This window comes from Monodelphis domestica, chromosome 4 (genome assembly GCF_027887165.1).
Source record: "Monodelphis domestica isolate mMonDom1 chromosome 4, mMonDom1.pri, whole genome shotgun sequence".
In the NCBI taxonomy this organism is placed as follows: Eukaryota; Metazoa; Chordata; class Mammalia; order Didelphimorphia; family Didelphidae; genus Monodelphis; species Monodelphis domestica.
The window spans coordinates 191,584,712-191,602,929 of record NC_077230.1 but is presented as its reverse complement, the minus strand read 5'-3'; the positions used below and the strand labels follow the sequence as shown (position 1 = coordinate 191,602,929).

At 35.2% G+C, this 18,218-nt stretch overlaps 1 protein-coding gene across 20 annotated transcripts in view; it reads left to right on the top strand.

Annotated features, from left to right (window-relative positions):
• TTN (titin) overlaps nucleotides 1-18,218 on the top strand; it is a 327,039-nt gene that overhangs the window by 74,421 nt on the left and 234,400 nt on the right. For all 20 annotated transcript variants that reach the window (XM_056794077.1, XM_056794076.1, XM_056794075.1 and 17 more), the window contains exon 46: nucleotides 3,827-3,883. In XM_056794077.1, coding sequence (XP_056650055.1) covers nucleotides 3,827-3,883 — 57 coding nt within the window. The remainder of the gene's footprint in view (nucleotides 1-3,826; nucleotides 3,884-18,218) is intronic.

The window sequence follows — 18,218 nt, the reverse complement described above, 5'->3', positions numbered from 1 at the left end:
TTGAATAGAGTCATAAAAATATTCTCTGTCACTACGGATAACGTCAGTGATAGCAAAAAGAAGAACCCAACTACTTCTCAGCATCCGCATGAGCACTCCATCATCCATCCAATATTGTGAATGAATTTTCTTTCTGTGTGTGATTCTGACTTCCAAGATCATATTGCATCTGGCATGCTGTTTCCAAGTAACAGTGATATCATCCATCCTCATCTCCCATGCCATATCATTTATGTTAATAACTTGGCTCAATAGCATACAGTAGATCTTAATATTCTCTTTTTTTTCTATCACTTGATTATACAGTGCAAGCCCTAGATAGGCAAAGTTCTGGGAAAGATGTAAGAGAGTCTGCCAACTCCCAGGCAGTAGCAGAAGTTCACACTGATTCCCCTTTCACAAAAGAGGAGACCAAAATATCAAAAAAAGAAATTAAATCACTTCAAGAATCATCATATGAATATGAGGTACAGGTTTTTGAAAGCAGATCAGAAAGTTCCAGTTTGAAATCTACATCAGTGCAAGATGTAGAATTGTACCAAGCCACATCCATTTCCCAAATCGCGGAAGGCGACCAGCTATCTGGGGACATTTTTGAAGAAGTGAGGGGTGCCACCCCACAAATCCTCATGAAACTCAAGGACATGACTGTGAAGTGTGGAGACACTGCTCAGTTTGTTTGTGTAGTGGAAAATGGAACCTCTGCAGTTACAACTTGGACTCATGAAGGTGTAAAAATTGAAGGATCAGTGAGAGTAAAACCATCACAAAATGGAAATGTTCAGCTTCTCACCATTCAAAATGTTCAGCTGGTAGACCAAGGATTGTATAGCTGCACTGTACAGAACAACCACGGAGAGACGACAACCTCTGCAGTACTAACCATAGAAGGTGGTTATTTGATTTTAACTTTGACTTTACTTCATTTCACTCTCAATGCTTATTCAGTTTTGCTGCCACCCAAATTTAATCTATAAATATATACCTTGGAATGCCTTACAACTAGTATTCTATTCATAAATGACTTGTCCCCACTCAGCCATTGATAGTTATGAAAAGTCACCTTTCTAATCAAGGCTTGGAAAGTTCAAGTTGGCACATTCCATAAAGGTCACCAAATTCTCCCACACAGATACTGTAAAATGGTGTTGCAGAAAGGAAAAAACAGGAGTACTCTGTAGTTTAGTTTTGCTTGTAAAAATTCAACTGATCTAACAACTATCATACTATTTTCTGAGAAAAAACCTTGAAAGATTAGCAGAATGGCAGGATAAAGACTCCATAGCTCTTTATTTCCAGGTCTGGAGATATTCCAGGCTTTTTCAAGGATGATATGAACATAGTTGAGACCTATACAGCAGTATCAATGATTACAATTCTGGTAGAAGATAAGTGACTGGTCTCTCGGCAATTCATGCTGTACAATTATTACCTATAAGAAAAGTTATTTCTGTACTACCTGAAGTTGCAGAACAAGACTAATTGTGCATTCTACCTGATTCTGAATCTTTATTTCTGGAAAGATGTTGATAAATATTGAGCTGGGGAGAAAAACCTCTTCCTGTTCCTGGAATCTCCTATTAAGATTTAAATTTAAGTAGATAAATCATTTTCAAGGTGTCTAAAACCTATGTCTTCAGGCAAAGACATTTTCATAAGCCATTTCAAAAGAGGAATGACAAAATGACCATGGTAAGGAGAAGAAACTAATAAGCTTCTAGACAAATTCTAGACTATTGTGGTCTTGACTTTCTCTTTTATCTCACCTATAGTCTCTAAAACTTTTGCTATCTCATGTAGTGAACAACTGTAATTGGACCACAATTCTCTGTGTCTCCTTGATTTCATCATAGCTCAGTTTTCCCCTTTCTGAAGAGTGGAGAGAGTCAGGCCAATTAATGTACATATTCCTTTTAATTATCCAGAAAGTATAAGATATCTACTCAATAAAAGTGCATCTTTTAAACTTAATCCTACAGGTCACATATTTATGGTTCAGCTACATATTTTAACCAAGAAATTTCATTCTGAGAATTAATCCTTTAATTCCTTTTATTGTGGTCACTAGCCACATTTGCATAGATTCATCGCTCATCTAAAGATGATGGTTATATGCTATTCATATGATTACCACGATCACTATCATGACCCCTCTCCTTTTTTAATTGTATAATTTCCAGTGAATGGTAATGCATAACAACAAAGTTTTTCATAACTACCACCTAGCCAGACTTATTTTTGTAGTGCTATAAATATGATGGCTAGGTTTTACATTCAAAACTCAGTTACACACAATCTTCATGCATTACTGGAGATTCAAACCAACAAAGTAGTATTCTGCTATTCCCTTATGGTCCTAGCTACTTCTTTGTGTCTAGTACCTCATTGTGCAAGCTCCCCATGGTGGATTAGTTCTGAGAATTTTATCCTGGGAGGTACATGGAGAAGAACCTTTCAGCTTTTGTGCATCACACTATCCAAACTGTTCTTGAAAGAACGTCTTCAGAAAATCTAGAATTCCTGGTTTCTGCAGCATAATCAACATTTAGGACTCTGTGACACCACTTTTTCTAATTCGGTGAAATAATGTTGGTCTTCATCTGGCCCTCATATGTCATAGAAACTTATCTTTAGTAAATGCTTCATATTTTCTAAGCAATTTAATAGTCACCTTCTAAGTTCAAATAGGCATATATAAATATATATTTGTATAAGTCATTATATGAATAGAGTCCTTATATATTTAATGATTGAAGAAGTCATATTCTTCACTCTAGGACTAATGAATTTGGTGTTTCTTTTTCATACTAATGACTTTATACTTTTCTAAATACAGTATATGTTCTTATTCCTACAAACATCGCAAATCTAATCCTTTTCCTAACTTTATTCCTACCTAGCTAAGGAATCGCAAGACAGAGCAGTTACAAAAATTACCCTTGGTTCAAATACTAAAAGCATTAAAACCCTCAAAGAATCTCATATTAAAACAACCTGCGAAGTGAAAAAGGAATCTTCAATGAAAACATCAAGTCTGTCACTAAACCCATCCTAAAGACCACAATGAACTGATAAAGGAGTAGAAACAGCTGTCCAGATGTGAAGAGATATGAAGAGATGATTGAAAACTGGTATAACTGTACCAGTCCTTTTTGAGAAACTGTCCCCCAGATCCCATTATAAAGAAAGGAGGAGATTTGGCACCCTTTTGAATCATAAAGGGTGCACCTGCTCCTTAAGAAATGTGGCTCTGTAACCTGTTGATGGTAAAAGAGCCTGAATTTTGTTCCTTGTAAAAAGGTTGGCCATTGCAGTTTAAAGTTAATTGAAAGTTGGTACAAAACTGAGTGGTATGTACGAGTGCAGAATACTTAATTCACTTAAATGTGACAGGTTGGCAAATGCATGTTCCTTCCAAATGTGACTTCCTCTTGCATTCAAGTGTTTAGTCCTTGGAAAATAATAAAGAAAGAATATCCCTTTAGCTTGTGCATTGCTGTTCTGTATGTGTCCTTCTGGGTGTTTACGGCATGTTAAGGCATGAGTAATTCTGGGTTTAAAATGTAAAAATGGAAAACACTACAGAGAACTTGAAATAAAGAAAACTTGTTTGAAAGTCATTTTCTCATGACATTTTCATAGACTTATTATGTCATTAAATTGTTTTGGCATGTTCTTTTTGGTTAATTTTGAGGTGGGCTCCTATGTCAGTACAATATTTGGGAAATTTCAGCCCTATAGAACACTAATTAATGCCAAATGCAAGCAAACAAATAATCACCACAACTCTCCCTCTCTCTCTCTCTCTCTCTCTCTCTCTCTCTAGCTGTAGAATCAGTTCTTCAAGAGAGGATAGAACAGCAGATTGAGATGGAAGTAAAAGGTACAGTTATCAATTAATGTAAAATTTAAGTAAAAATTCAAAGGATTGGTAGAATCAATTTTTTTACCATTTTATTCACTTTACCATAGTATTTAATGAAAAATTATGTGAATATGTATATATTTATAGAGAGAGATTTCTCTTTGAGAATATATGAATTTGGTGCATGCTTGTTGTTAGTATGAGAGTTACTTGCATTTACCCATCATTTAGGTTTATAATTATTTAAAGCTTTAATATCCCATTCAACCATGTTCAACTTCTCATGCTTTGCAGCTGTTTTCAAAAACTTTCATTTAAGTAAAAATTGCCATCTGTATGCATGAAATCTCAAAATAGAATGTCCTTGTAAAAAGCATAATGAATTGATTAGTCAATAAGATAGATGCCTAACAGTCATTCTCAGAATGCATCGTGATGAATGAACTAGGACTGAAATGATATTTTATTTAGGTTGTGTGCAAATTGTTCATTTTCCTGTTTATATTTTACACTTCATGCACATACATCAATTTAACATGTTATGTCTCTTACACTGGCTTGCAGATAGCTTATGTGATCCTTATTGCCTGCTTTTCATTGCATAACATTGTGAATTTAGTGGCTGTATTAGTTCGAATAAACGCCTTCTTCATTTTATTTTAGCTAATTATTTATAGTTGCAATTCTTGTATATCATTCAAAATTATCTAATTCTAAAAAAAAAATAAGCCTCTAACCCACAATCCAAAGGATCAGAAAGGGCGTTTATTCTACTCTCTGCAAGTCAGGTAAGACTTTCTTCTTAGCTATTCAAGCACAAAACAGTTTTCTGCCAGCAAAATACACATGCACAGGAAACATGATACTTTGAAATTCATTTTTGCTCATTCAAGAAGAAAGTTCAACAGTGAAGAAAAGAACAGACAAGAAACGATTTTCGTGTCAGAATCTTTAAAACAGAGCATGGTGTTGCGTTTATTCGAACAAATATGGTGAGTGAATTTTTTTTTATGGATTTGTGAGACCTCTGTAGCATGCACTTTATTTTATTTCTTATATGCCATTTCATTTATTTTCAATTTTTAAAAAAATTATGGGAAATAGAAGAGGGCTTTGTAATGTGATTTTACCTTTTTTTTTTTTTGCAGAATTGTTCTTTGAGGAAGAAGCTGGACATCTGGAAGGGGATGGGAGAGAAGCCTTTTCAGATTCTGAAGACTGTTTAGGTCATGGTTTGGTGGCTGCTAAAAGATATGCAAAAAGAATAAGCTCAACAAGTTCCTGGCCTGAAAATTTTAAGCCTTCATTTACCCAAAAGCTTACATTTAAATATGTATTAGAGGGAGAACCTGTTGTTTTCCGATGTAGATTTATAGCCTGTCCAACACCAAAGATAACCTGGTTTCACAACAATAGACCTATATCAACAGGTCCCCGTAGAGTGATAAAAACTGAAAATGATTTACACAATCATAGTTCTAGCCTACAGGTTAAAAGCGTACAAGACAGAGATTCAGGAAGCTATAGAGTATTTGCAATTAACAGTGAAGGATCATCTGAGTCAACTGCATCACTACTTGTTGTGCAAAGGGAACAGGAAGGCAAATACTTGGAATTTTTGCAAAAAGCTGAAAAAACATGTGAAAGTATAGAGATTTTAGGTGAGGGAACAATAGAAGACAGAATGAAGGTTGATCTTAGATTCATTGGCTCTCCTTTTAACAAAAAGCAAGATGTTAAACAAAAAGGGATAAGGAGAACCATACGTTTCAAGAAAACTGTCCCCACTAGGAGAAAAGATTTAATGTACAATGAAGACTATCTTGAAAGTAAATCTGAGGAACGGGAATGTTTTAATGTAGGTGAGAGTTTTTTGGATGAGGAAACCAAAATGAAGTTGCAACGTTTACGGGAAGCCAAAAGAACTTTAATGGAAAAAAAGAAACTCCCTTCTTTAGAAAAGGCTTCTGAAATGGGCACAAGAATTCAGAGAAAAGAAGCAAGTGATAAATATACTATTTTCTCTAGAGAAAAAATAAGAAATACTCCCATGTCTTATCCAGATAGAAATAAGGATTATTATATAGATGATTTGACTGAGGAAACTGGTGATTCTCAGAGTCAAGTGGATAAAAATTTAATGTGTAGAGAGCCTCTTAAAAGCCTCCAAGCCACTTTTGCAGAAACAGTTGATGAAGAAATCTTCCAAACCGATGTCATAATGATACAAGATACATTTCCAAGAGAAAGTTTTCAAGAAGATTCAGAATTTTCAGTCAGAACTGATTCAGTTACAGGCAATTTTCATAAAAAGGAAACATTTACTATAGACAACCAAGCAATAAAAGAGTTTGAAGGGTTTATGACAGAGAATGTAATTCAAGATTCCTCAGGATACATCAGCAATGTACACATGAGTGAAGAAATACTCACAAAAGCCCCAGATGATCAGATCCCATCTGATGTTATTCCACCATACTACATTAGTAAATCTTTTACTACTGAAAACATTCAGAAAATTGCAGAGGTAGAAAAGGAAACAATAAAACAGGAATATTTGCCCAAAGTAAGGAACCTTGCTTCTATAAAAACTGATGAATCACAATTTGAGATAGAAGAAAAGACAACTTTATTTGAAAGCCATTCCCAAAAACGTTTGCAACGTTGCCCTCCTTCATTCATTCATGAACTTGAATCTCAAGAAGTAAATGAAGGAGATTGTTGCATGTTTGCTTGTTACTTCCAAGGACACCCACAACCCATAGTGACTTGGTATAACAATGATATACCAATTCCTCGTAAACAAGACTACATCATCCAAACTACTGAAGGGCATTCAATGCTAACTTTCTCTTCCGTTCACCCTCAAAATGAGGGCTCCATAACATGTGTGCTATTTAACCAATATGGAACAGTAAAAACATCAGGCATGATTAAAGTGAAGGCCAAACAGAGGTTTGGTGGCAAATCACACAATACTTACCAGGGCCCATCCTTCCAAGAGTATACTGAAGAGGAAGAAGAACTTACATTAGCATTTGATCAAATGAAAGAAGGCTGTCCAACTTTCCAGCAGGAAGACAGATCAAATATATCCTTTTCAGAAGTCAATCCATCTAGTTCTACCACTTCAGACTTAGAATTACTTTCATTTCCTGTGGAAATTCAGATAACATCAGCTACCCCTACTCCTGAACAAGAAGATTTGAGAGAAGTGTTCCAGGCAGTTGAGTTTGTGCCTGAAGCAGCATCTCCAGATCAAGCTACTCAGTCTCCCAAACACAAATTTACATTTTCATTCAATGAGCCACCCAAACTCCTAGCAGAAATGCCCAAACTTATCCAGTGTAGAGAAGGGGATTCGGTAATGCTTGAATGTTTAATATCTGGAGATCCTCAGCCCACTGTAACTTGGTATCAAAATAGCACACCCTTGAACCAGAGCCAGAAGTTTGGATTTGAAGAAGAAGATGATAGGTACAGTTTGTATATCAATGAAGTAAGTTGTCAGGATTCTGGAAAATATACCTGCATTGCTGAAAACAACTCAGGGGTAGTAGAAAGTGTTTCAGAACTCATAGTGGAACCTATTTCTCTTAGTTCTTATAGCCAGTTAGAAAATATTAGGGATATTGAAATGAAACATTTCACAAATGGACAAGAACAAATGCAGGGAGAAATTGCAAAAGCATGTTTTTATGACCATTCAATCAACTCTTTTACATGTAAATCCAATGTGAAAGAATATTCAGTAAGGGAATATGTTCAGAGTCTTGAGACTGTTCAGCAGCTACAAGAGAAAGATAAGGAGCATTGTGTGTATTCCAAAGAAAAACCAACTAGATTCATGAGAGGTGTGACAAAATCCATAATAATCAACGAACCACCTGGAGTTGAAAACACATATTTACAATGCCAGAGAAAAGAGAAAGACAGATCTGTAAGTGAACAAACAAAGTTGGAGAGAGATGAAGACAGAGCTTATTCTTTTGAGATGGAAAACCAATTTGGTAAGCAAAAGGGAATAAAAAAAGAAGGCATTTGTGAACATACAACAGCAGAATATTTGTCAAATATCCAGTTTGAAAGGACTATTAAAAGTTGTGGGGAGAAAGTTTCATCTATTATGATATCTGAAGAGCCTTACAATGCAGAGAGGAGTCACAAAGGCAAAAACATGAAGGGAAAAAGACAGGGACAACCCTTTGAAAAACTAGTCCCAGAAGAGTATGGTTTTAGAAGAACCACAAGTGAAATCTCTGATGCAAGTTACAAAGGACCAGGAAGGACTGATGATGACACAAGAATTCCATCAAAACCCTTGGAAGTAGAGCCATATGACCCCCTGGTGGGTGAAACAACAGATATGAGAACTTACATGAATGCTGAAGTTGATTCACATAACTTTACAATGAATCTGAAACTTCTCTCTTCTCAAATAGGAAGGGATTCTGCAGAGAAAGAGAAGGAACAAAGGAAAGAGAATTTAGATGATACGGTTCTAGCTTCTGAAAGTACTGACCTTGAAAGATATATTAGGTCAGGTTTAAAACCTGTAGAAATTGTGGAGGGCATCCAAGATTCAGATAAGGAACAGCCAGAAGTATGTGAAAACCAGAATCCTGACTCTGAAACAAATGAATTTGATTTGGGAAGCATTGTATTTGATCTGAAACAAATTTATTCTCATTTGGGAGACACAGCAAGGGAGTTAGAAGAGCATGTTTGTGAGCAACAGAAAGAAATACATTATAAGGATGAAATTCTTAATTCTGAAACATTAAAATTGGATATCTATGACATATCTGAAAATATACAAAATGTCACATCTTTGACTGAACACAAAATTCCATCTACCCAGGAAGTTTCCAATGGGCATGTGACTGAGTTGGAAAAGAGCAGCCCTAAGGAAGATACATTATGCCGGGAGGAGAGCCCTCAACTTCAGGAGAATGATTTTAATATCTTGGAAACAGATTTTTCACTCAAATCTATGGCCAAAGAAACTCATCATGAAACACTGCCTTTGTCCCAGACCTTGGTACCTGAAATGCCAGAAATTGAAGTTGGAAGTTTCATTTCAGACTTGAAAAATGCAGTAAGTGAGGGAAGACATTTAATTGCATCAGAAATTGAAGAAAAAGAGCACACCTTGCTGCTTGAAACACTTGAAATAACTTCATTTGAAGAATCAGATATGAGAGTGCAAAATAATGAAGGTGTCACTCCTGAAGGACATGATAGTGAACAAAATGAAACAGATACAAACCACAGAAAACTCTCTGTAAGTCAGTATTTTCCTTTTCTAATAAATGAAGGACACCTAGATCAAAATGGTCAAGAAGCAAAAAAGCCAGATAGTTTTGAAGAAGAGAAGTGGTATGAAGAAAAACAGATTGAAAAAGAAATGTCTTTACCCCCTAAGGAAACTTTTAGTATTACACAAAGAGAAATAGGTCATTCTGAAAATACTTCTGAACTAAATGAGGTGCATGCCACTGAAACAATGGAATCAGAGACCTCCCTAGCAAAATATTTACTTTCTGCTGGAAAGCAGAAGGTTCCTGATATCAGCGACAATAAGGCAGGACTTTTTCAAAACGACTCAATTACTTCAATGGAGGTTGAAGATGTGACTTTCAACACTGTCTATGAATTTTACAATCAGCAGCAGGAATCATTGGCTCGCCCATTTTCTCCTGAATCAGATATGTCAATTGAGTTTGGAAGCACAAGCAGTGAGGAAATCTCTGAATTAGACCAATTCTATACCCCTCCATCATCAGTTGAACATTTTGAATCGCCAGTTTCACCTGAATTGCATTTTACTTCTCTGAATACAACGGAAAAATATTCCACACCTTTAGGAGGAGAGATAGCTGAAAGATATTCTACACCATCAGAAGGTAAAGTGGCTGAAAGATACTTCACACCTTCAGGAGGAGAAACAGCTGAGAGATACTCCACACCTTCAGGAGGAGAAACAGCTGAGAGATATTCCACACCTTCAGGGGAAGCAGCTGAGAGATACTCCACACCTTCAGGAGGAGAAACAGCTGAGAGATATTCCACACCTTCAGGGGAAGCAGCTGAGAGATATTCCACACCTTCAGGAGGAGAAACAGCTGAGAGATATTCCACACCTTCAGGGGAAGCAGCTGAGAGATATTCCACACCTTCAGGAGGAGAAACAGCTGAGAGATATTCTACACCTTCAGGAGAAGCAGCTGAGAGATATTCCACACCTTCAGGAGGAGAAACAGCTGAGAGATATTCTACCCCTTCAGGAGAAGAAACAATTGAAGGATATTTCACACCCTTAGGAGGACCAAAGCCAGTTTTCAATATAAAAAGGGTTCCATCAAGAATTGCAAGGGAAGATAGCACACCAAATGAGCTCTACCACACACCTACTGGAGAAAGGAGTCCAGAGTATGATCTGTGGCGCTCAGAATCATTTGGCACACCTAATGAAGCAGCTGAACCAAAAGAAAATGAAATGCCACCATCGTTCATCTCACCTCTGACCAAAAGACAGATCTTTGAAAAGACAACCTTAGGTTTCATTGTTGAAGTTGAGGGATTCCCAGTTCCTGGTGTGAAGTGGTATCTAAATAAATCATTACTAGAACCAGATAAAAGAGTCAAAACAGAAAGAGTAGGTAATGTGTGGTCTCTGGAAATTTGTAATGTTCAAAAATCAGATGAGGGAGAATACATGTGTCATGCTGTGAATATCATAGGGGAAGCCAAAAGCTTTGCACAAGTTGATGTTTTGCTTCCAGAAAAAAGAGCAGTAGCCCTCCCTCCTCCGGTAACACATCAGCATGTTATGGAGTTTGATATGGAAAAAAATTCATCACGGACACCTTCTCCTCAGGAAATCGTCCTAGAAGTTGAATTAGGGGAGAATGATGTTAAAGAATTTGAGAAACAAGTGAAAATAATCACAGTTCCCGAATTTACTTCTGATCATAAAAGCATGATTGTAAGTCTTGATGTCCTCCCTTTAAACTTAGTAGAACCAAACATGGCCTTTTTGGAAAATGAAAACAGAGATTTAAAGATTGATCTCGAAGTATTTGAAATGCCTCCACGTTTCACAAAGCCTATTTGTGATTATAAAATACCAGAGAACTCAGAAGCCATATTTGAATGTTCAGTAATAGGCATCCCAACTCCAGTGATTAGATGGTATAAAGAATACACACTAATTGAACCAGATAATGTTAAATTTGTTGTTAATGATGAGAGGGGGAGTCATTCTCTTAAAATTCAGAGGGTTTGCCTTTTAGACAGTGCCACATATAGATGCAGAGCTGTGAATAATGTAGGTGAAGCTATTTGTAGGGGCTCTCTCACCATAGGAAATTCTGAAATTGTTGCAACAACATCAAGAAAAAGCAAAGTAACTTTAAGTAGTTTCAAGGAGAAAGCAGTCCTTAAAAGCAAATACTCAGACAGATTTTTTGAGTTTCATGTAGTAGAAGGGCCTCCCAGATTTATGAAAGCTATTTCCGACTGTACCTCACCCATAGGCACAGCAGCTTACTTCCAATGCCTGGTTCGTGGTTCCCCCACGCCCACTGTCCATTGGTACAAGGATGGAAAATTGGTTCAAGGAAAAAGATTCAGTTCAGAGGAAAGTGACACAGGTTTCCATAACCTATTTATTACAAGTTTAATCCCAGCTGATGAAGGCGAGTACAGGTGTGTAGCCACAAATCAATTAGGAATGGCAGAGACCTGTGCCACTTTAACCTTAACTAAATTTTGCTGAGTAGTCTGGAATCCCAAGCCACAAGGCCACTAGAATCTGTGTAATTATTATAATTGTCTTAGATGCTCTGATATTTTTTAACATCTATAGGCCTAGATGAGGTTTCATGTATATCTCTTTGTAAAGTCTGTTTGAAAGCAGTATTTCTGTTGATGTAAGTTCTGTATGTAGAAATCCTATATTTTATTACATGTAAATATTTTGCTTTTTAAGATGTCAAGCCATTTTTTGTGCATCTGAGTCTGTGAACAAACTTATTAAATATCTCTTTAGTGACCTAGTTGTTTGTACTTCTAATTTACCTGTACTTTGGCAATCAGGTACAGTGAAATGTGGACCCCTGCCTAAATGTTGCATTCCTCCTTCATGATAATGTGTTATTGGAGCACATTCTCTTTTAGTGAGTAAAATCTGCAAATAACCTGTTTATTCAAAGGAAAAGAGGTGAAATTGAGAGCTATATCAGATGAGCAAGCAGAAAATCAGTAAAGGACTAGCATCACCTCTAATCTCTTCTCTCTACATATGTTATAACCCATTTTTGGATTTGTTCATTTGAGTTCATGTTCATTCTTAACTCTGAGTTGATGTCAACAACAAAAAAAAAGGGCAAAAACAACTCTGGCTAATTGATAGCTAGTTCTTTTTCTCCATTTTTAGAAGCCATCAAAATTTTCCAAAATCTGATTGTCGCACAAAAGTCTTCTAAAGGATTCATTGTTCATCACAATTCAAAAAAGTGATCTTAAGTGATCTTCCATATTGAATGGGATTCAACCATCCATTTGCAGAGAGGATTCCTACTTGTAAATGGGTACCACTCCAAAATATGGGTAATAACATATATTTCAGGCTATTTATTAAAAGTGCAAGATAAGAAGATGTCTTAACTTTTTCACTGAATTTCACTTTTCAAATAACAAGTAATTGTTAATGAAATATGCTAAGACTTTATTATGGATTGTACTTTAAAATGATTTTAACCAATGTTTTAAAATGGCCATCTTTGAAATGATCCTAATCTCAGAAAATCATAAGAACTTCCTAACTAAACATAGTCTTATATTATATTCTGTATTGAGAAATTCTGTTTTCTCATCTATACAATGAGAGGGTTGGACTAGATGATCTCTAAGGTACCTGCCAACTCTAAGTTTCTATGCTATGCAATGCTAGAGCAAGACAAAAATGAACTGAGAAATAATTTTAGTTTTGTAGCAGTCAATGAGGGAATGAAGTGGAATACAGTAATAGAAATATGAATCTTGATTAAGCCTAATCATAATCTTTTGAATTATTGATATCTTATTATGTAACAGTTGGGCTCTTTCACAATTATATATTACCTGAATTATTTGAGTATTCAACAAATGTATTTTAGCATGATAATTTAAATTTTAATCTAAAATAATACATATATTCAATATATCTTTTGTCTATATGGATCCTATGCTTCCTTTGATTCTTTTTTTATAATGCACTCTTTCTATCATTAATACCTCTCAAGCTCTTAAAATTAAAAGCCAACAAGTAATAGAAATCATATTGAAAAAATTAACCTGAACTAAGGGTCATTTGACCCTGGCATTCTCATAGTACAGTATATTAAAATCAGTTTCTTTAAGTTAAAAAACCCCAAAACTCCAGTGCCTTGTTAATAATACATGCCATTTCACATAGTGCTTTAAAGTTTGCATGGCACTTTATGTATATTCAATGATTCATTATTTATCAAGCCCCACATTACATTAGATGTGTTTTCTGATGGGAAAAAGAGAGTTTATTGTATCAAACAATCAAAACTTCACTAGTGAACTTAAAGAATCCAACCTCTTATTTCACTATTATTGGCCATAAAAAGTTTGAGCATGGAGCTCTATTAACAATTCTAGTGCATTTAATTTGATAACCTTGTCCTGGTTTATATGTCATTTTTTATTTCTTTAAATGTTGAAAAATGAGGAAAAAATGAGATTCTCTGATTCAACATTGTGTAAGTAGGAATAGTTTCATACTGTATATCCATGTTCATTCCCTATAGGGGCACTTGGTGAGTGTGATGGGGAAACCTTAGATAATTCATATATTATAGATCAAAGATGACACAAAATGGTCACCATAAATACATTAAATTATAAGGCACTTTTAGGACTCCTTGATTAAAATAATCAACAAGTGGGTCTATTCCATATGCTGCCTATGACTTTGGCCAGTGTTCTTATATTTGGTAAATGCTAGAATCTTATCTTTTAAAGCAAATATACTCCTTGTACCTTGTTAAATCACTACTGTAGTCCTGCAGAAGGAATTTGGGCATAAATCTGATCTATCTTGTATATGATCCAAGAACAATTGGTTAATGAAATCACAAAAGAATAATAATACAAGATTGCCTTGTCTTCCAGAATGGATGTCGAGGGCTACTTTCAAAAAAGGATGCAGAATAATAGAATAATTCAATACTAAATGTTCTGCCTCTTTCATTCTCTAAATCAGGGTACAATTTTTTAATTATACCAATTCACTATTTTGTATTGTGTTTCAAGTATTGCTGTATAGGTTTTCCTCACCAAATAAAATACTTTCAAATATTATGTTGGGATTTTTTCTCTTTTCTGACTCTTTCATTTTCTTAACAATATTATCTTCTCTCACCCAGTAAAAAGCCTTGTTGGATAAATCTTGTGCCAGTAATCATAGTTAAAATGACACAAAGCTGTGTACACTGTCCTTCAGGATTGAACTGCAAGGGGGCAAGGAATGGATCAGACAATATATTTCTTCCTTTCTGTCAGTCAACATGCCATGGGAAAATGTTTTTTCACATTGTTACCTAGAAATACTCTCATACATTGTGTAGATATTTTTTTAAGATGCTGACTTCCTTAGCAACTCCAAAACATTTTCTGTGAATACTCAATTTTTAACAACTTTGGTTTGAAGGTATTTTGTGGTGGCATGTTTCCTTTTGAAAATAATGGTTTGGATTTCATAATAATATCAAATGAAATTTCAGATATTAAAAAAGGTTTTAAAAATGATCATGGGTCATAGTTATCAAAACTGTAAACAGGATTTATTAAGTAGGTATCCAAAGCAGTTTAGCTTTATGTATGAGAGAAGTACAAAAGATGATACCCAACATTTGGACTAAAAGTGAAACATTTAGTCAAAACCTGATTTATTTGGATGTTTTGTCAATGTGGTTTTGGAATTTGGACCAGATATCTCTGCCTTTATATGTATGTTTGTAATATTGCAGACATAGGTTCAGGTAAGCCAGAGAGATTTTTTTAGCAAGAGAAATCTATTTTCAGTGTTATTGATATTGTCTTTCTAGCTATACTATTACATTACCCCAGTAACTTGCCTAAATAATTCAAAATTGAAATGGAATTTGAACTTATTATTGATGAATTAATTGATGAATGAATAAAAGTAGGGCATCTGTCATTGTGCTGACAATGAAACGAAATCATTTTTTTAGGAAATGGTCAGATAAAATAGGTATGTTTAATCTGCTTTTAAAATTGAAAGAAAAAAATTGAAATTGGGACACAGAACCCCAAGTTCTTTTTTCTCATAGGGAGGAAGTGCAGATAAATGTAAAGAGATCCAGGTTTGGCATCAAAGGACTTGGGTTTGAAATGTAATTCTGTTATTACCTAAGCATATGAACTTGACCAAGGTCAATAAACCCTTCTAGGCCTCAGATTTCTCATCTAGGCTCTAAGGACCCTTCCATCTACTTCTATGAGCATATGATTTTTCTATAACTTTCTTTTGTACTGTCTTTCATAACAGAAATTAAAATGCCCAATAATGGAGTCTATTTCTCCACAATTTCAAGAAAATGGCATTCTAGCTTTCCATCATAAATTGTCACAAGTTTTACCACTTCTTTATGGTGTTTTAATCTATCATCTGCTAAAAAGCATAAAGAACAAGAAAACAGATCTGTCTAAAATGGCAATTTTCTTTCAACCCCAGTTATCCCAAATGACACCCAGTAGTAGGCCAGTACCCTCTCAGTACTATATAAAAGTAGTCTCAATGTAAGACTCTGTGACTCCAAGTGGATTTAATTTTTTTTGTAACTATAGACATGAGGAAAATATTATATTAACATGTCAAGTTAAAATAATAATACAGATAAAAGTTAATTTTAGGAGGCCTAGCTAATGCATTTGAGATTCATGGATTCCATAATACTCTTAGAACTCTTTTAAAATAAGTAATATACATTTGATAGTATGATGGTTGATAAAAAAAAATTCTGTCCTATGATAGAGAATCTGGAGAATAAATCATATACTTTAATTCTGGCTCTGTCGTTTTGGGAATTTAAATTATATACTTTAGGCTTCTATTTAAATACTTATGTATGTTAAATTGGTGAACTTTGGAAACTCTTTGGTTTGAAGGCATTTTGTGGCAACATGTATTGTTTTGGAAATAATGATATATATCATATATACATTAATATACATACCTAACATATATACCATTAACATACATAAAATTATATTTAAGATGTAAGAACACTTAATTATTAGAAAAGAGGCATGTCAAAAACTATATTTCATTAGTAGCTTTCAGGATTTAATTGCATATTACAGAATTTAATGTAGAAAATGCAGTAAACATTTAAAAATCTCAAAAATTACCTTATAACAATTCTACTAATAATGCAAAAATCCACATCTCTATCAGTTACTGTATTTTTAATCCTTTTATTTTTTTTCTAAATTCTTCTTAATTTAATTTTATTGTGAAGCATCTTTTTTTTTAACAATCATTTTTTCCCCATACAGAGTATTCTAGTTCTGTTCTATCTGTTGAGGAAGAAAGCCTCCAAACTTACAACAGTGACCTTCAGTTGTCTGGTAAAGATAAAACACTTGAACTTTTACCTGAATCTTCCATTTATTCAAGTAAATTTGATTTGCAAAAGGAGGGAAATGCCCCAGAATTCACCAAAAAGGTTTCTGATGTTGAAATAAGCTTAGGGGATGTAACCAAACTTTCTGTGACAGCCATTGGCATGCCAAAACCTAAGATTCAGTGGTTCTTCAATGGAATGCAGTTAACAACTTCTACTGCCTACAAATTTGTATTTGATGGCAACGATTACAGTTTGATCATTCTAGATACAACATTTGAGGATGAAGGAGATTATACTTGCATTGCCAGCAATGAATATGGAAAGGCAGTATGCAATGCCTATTTAAAAGTAAAGTCAAAAGTGACAGGTTGCAAAGATGGGAGAGCAGAACCCACAGCAGGAAAAATTTTGGAACCAATTAAAAATCCACATCCTCCTTGCTTTATTAAGAAATTGAAACCAGTACAGTGTACCCAAGGTCTCCCTGCTATCTTTGAGTATACAGTGCTTGGAGAACCAGCCCCTACAATTCAGTGGTTCAAAGGAGATGAAGAACTTTCTACCAATGTATATTTTACTATCATTCATAATCCAGATGGTTCTGGGACATTTATTGTAAATGATCCTCAAAGTCAAGACAGTGGTATATATGTCTGTAAAGCCATAAATATATGGGGGGAATCCATTTCTACTGCAGAACTTCTTGTACTTACAGAAGACCTTGATATAGCCGATTCCCCTGTAATAGTAAAGTCCACAAAAGCAATTCCTGAAGATCTGAGCCTTCCTGATACAGATTTACCACCTAAGTATGGCCTAGATGTAACACCATTTGAGCAGGAAGCTGAGTTATTTGTAAGGGACACCATTTTGAAAGCTACTTTAATCACTGAAGAAAAACAGCAATTTTCATATGAGAACTTACATGCCATAAACACTGAGGTGACTTCAGAGACCCAAGAAGACAAAGAATTGTTTAATTTTCAGATTGTACAGGGCCAAAAAACCCCATCCAAGATGGGTTTGCTATTAGAAGATCAAGCAGCCTTCCCTAAGAGCCCAGCTTTATTGCAATCCATTATCGTAGAAGACCAATATAGCAGTGAACTCCCCTCCACTGACCAACCATTATGCATTTCCCCTATCAAAAAACCCTCTTCCACACTGCATCAGCAAAGTGGACAACTTGACAAAACCTTCCCCAAAGAAAAGTCTCCATCAAAAGCTGTCTCATCGTACACTAACCAAATGTTTCAAGGTGTGACCACAGAAGACAAAGGCATGTTCACAGAAGAGCAACTCAGAACTATGCCAGACACCCCTGAAATGAGTTATCTACAGTCTATAAGTGAACCCCAGTCTTGCTTATATTCCAGCAATGTGACTGAAGAACTACCTCTCCCAAAGGAAAATATGATCTCTGTGGCTGACCAAGACAAGACACTGACAGTCCAAGATCAAGAGACACAAGCTATTCTGCGGTTACCTACTGTAACTGAGAGTCAGAGTATAGATGAAGGGCTTATAGATAGTTTCAAGGGTATTGATACAGTGGTCTCTGAAATGAGTCATGAGCCACAGTTACTTTCAGAAAATGTGTGCACCAAAGAACATGATATCTTTGCAGAGAGTACTGATCAGTTAGAAACTGTGATTCAAGATTTTGCAGCCAGAATTCAAGAAGGACA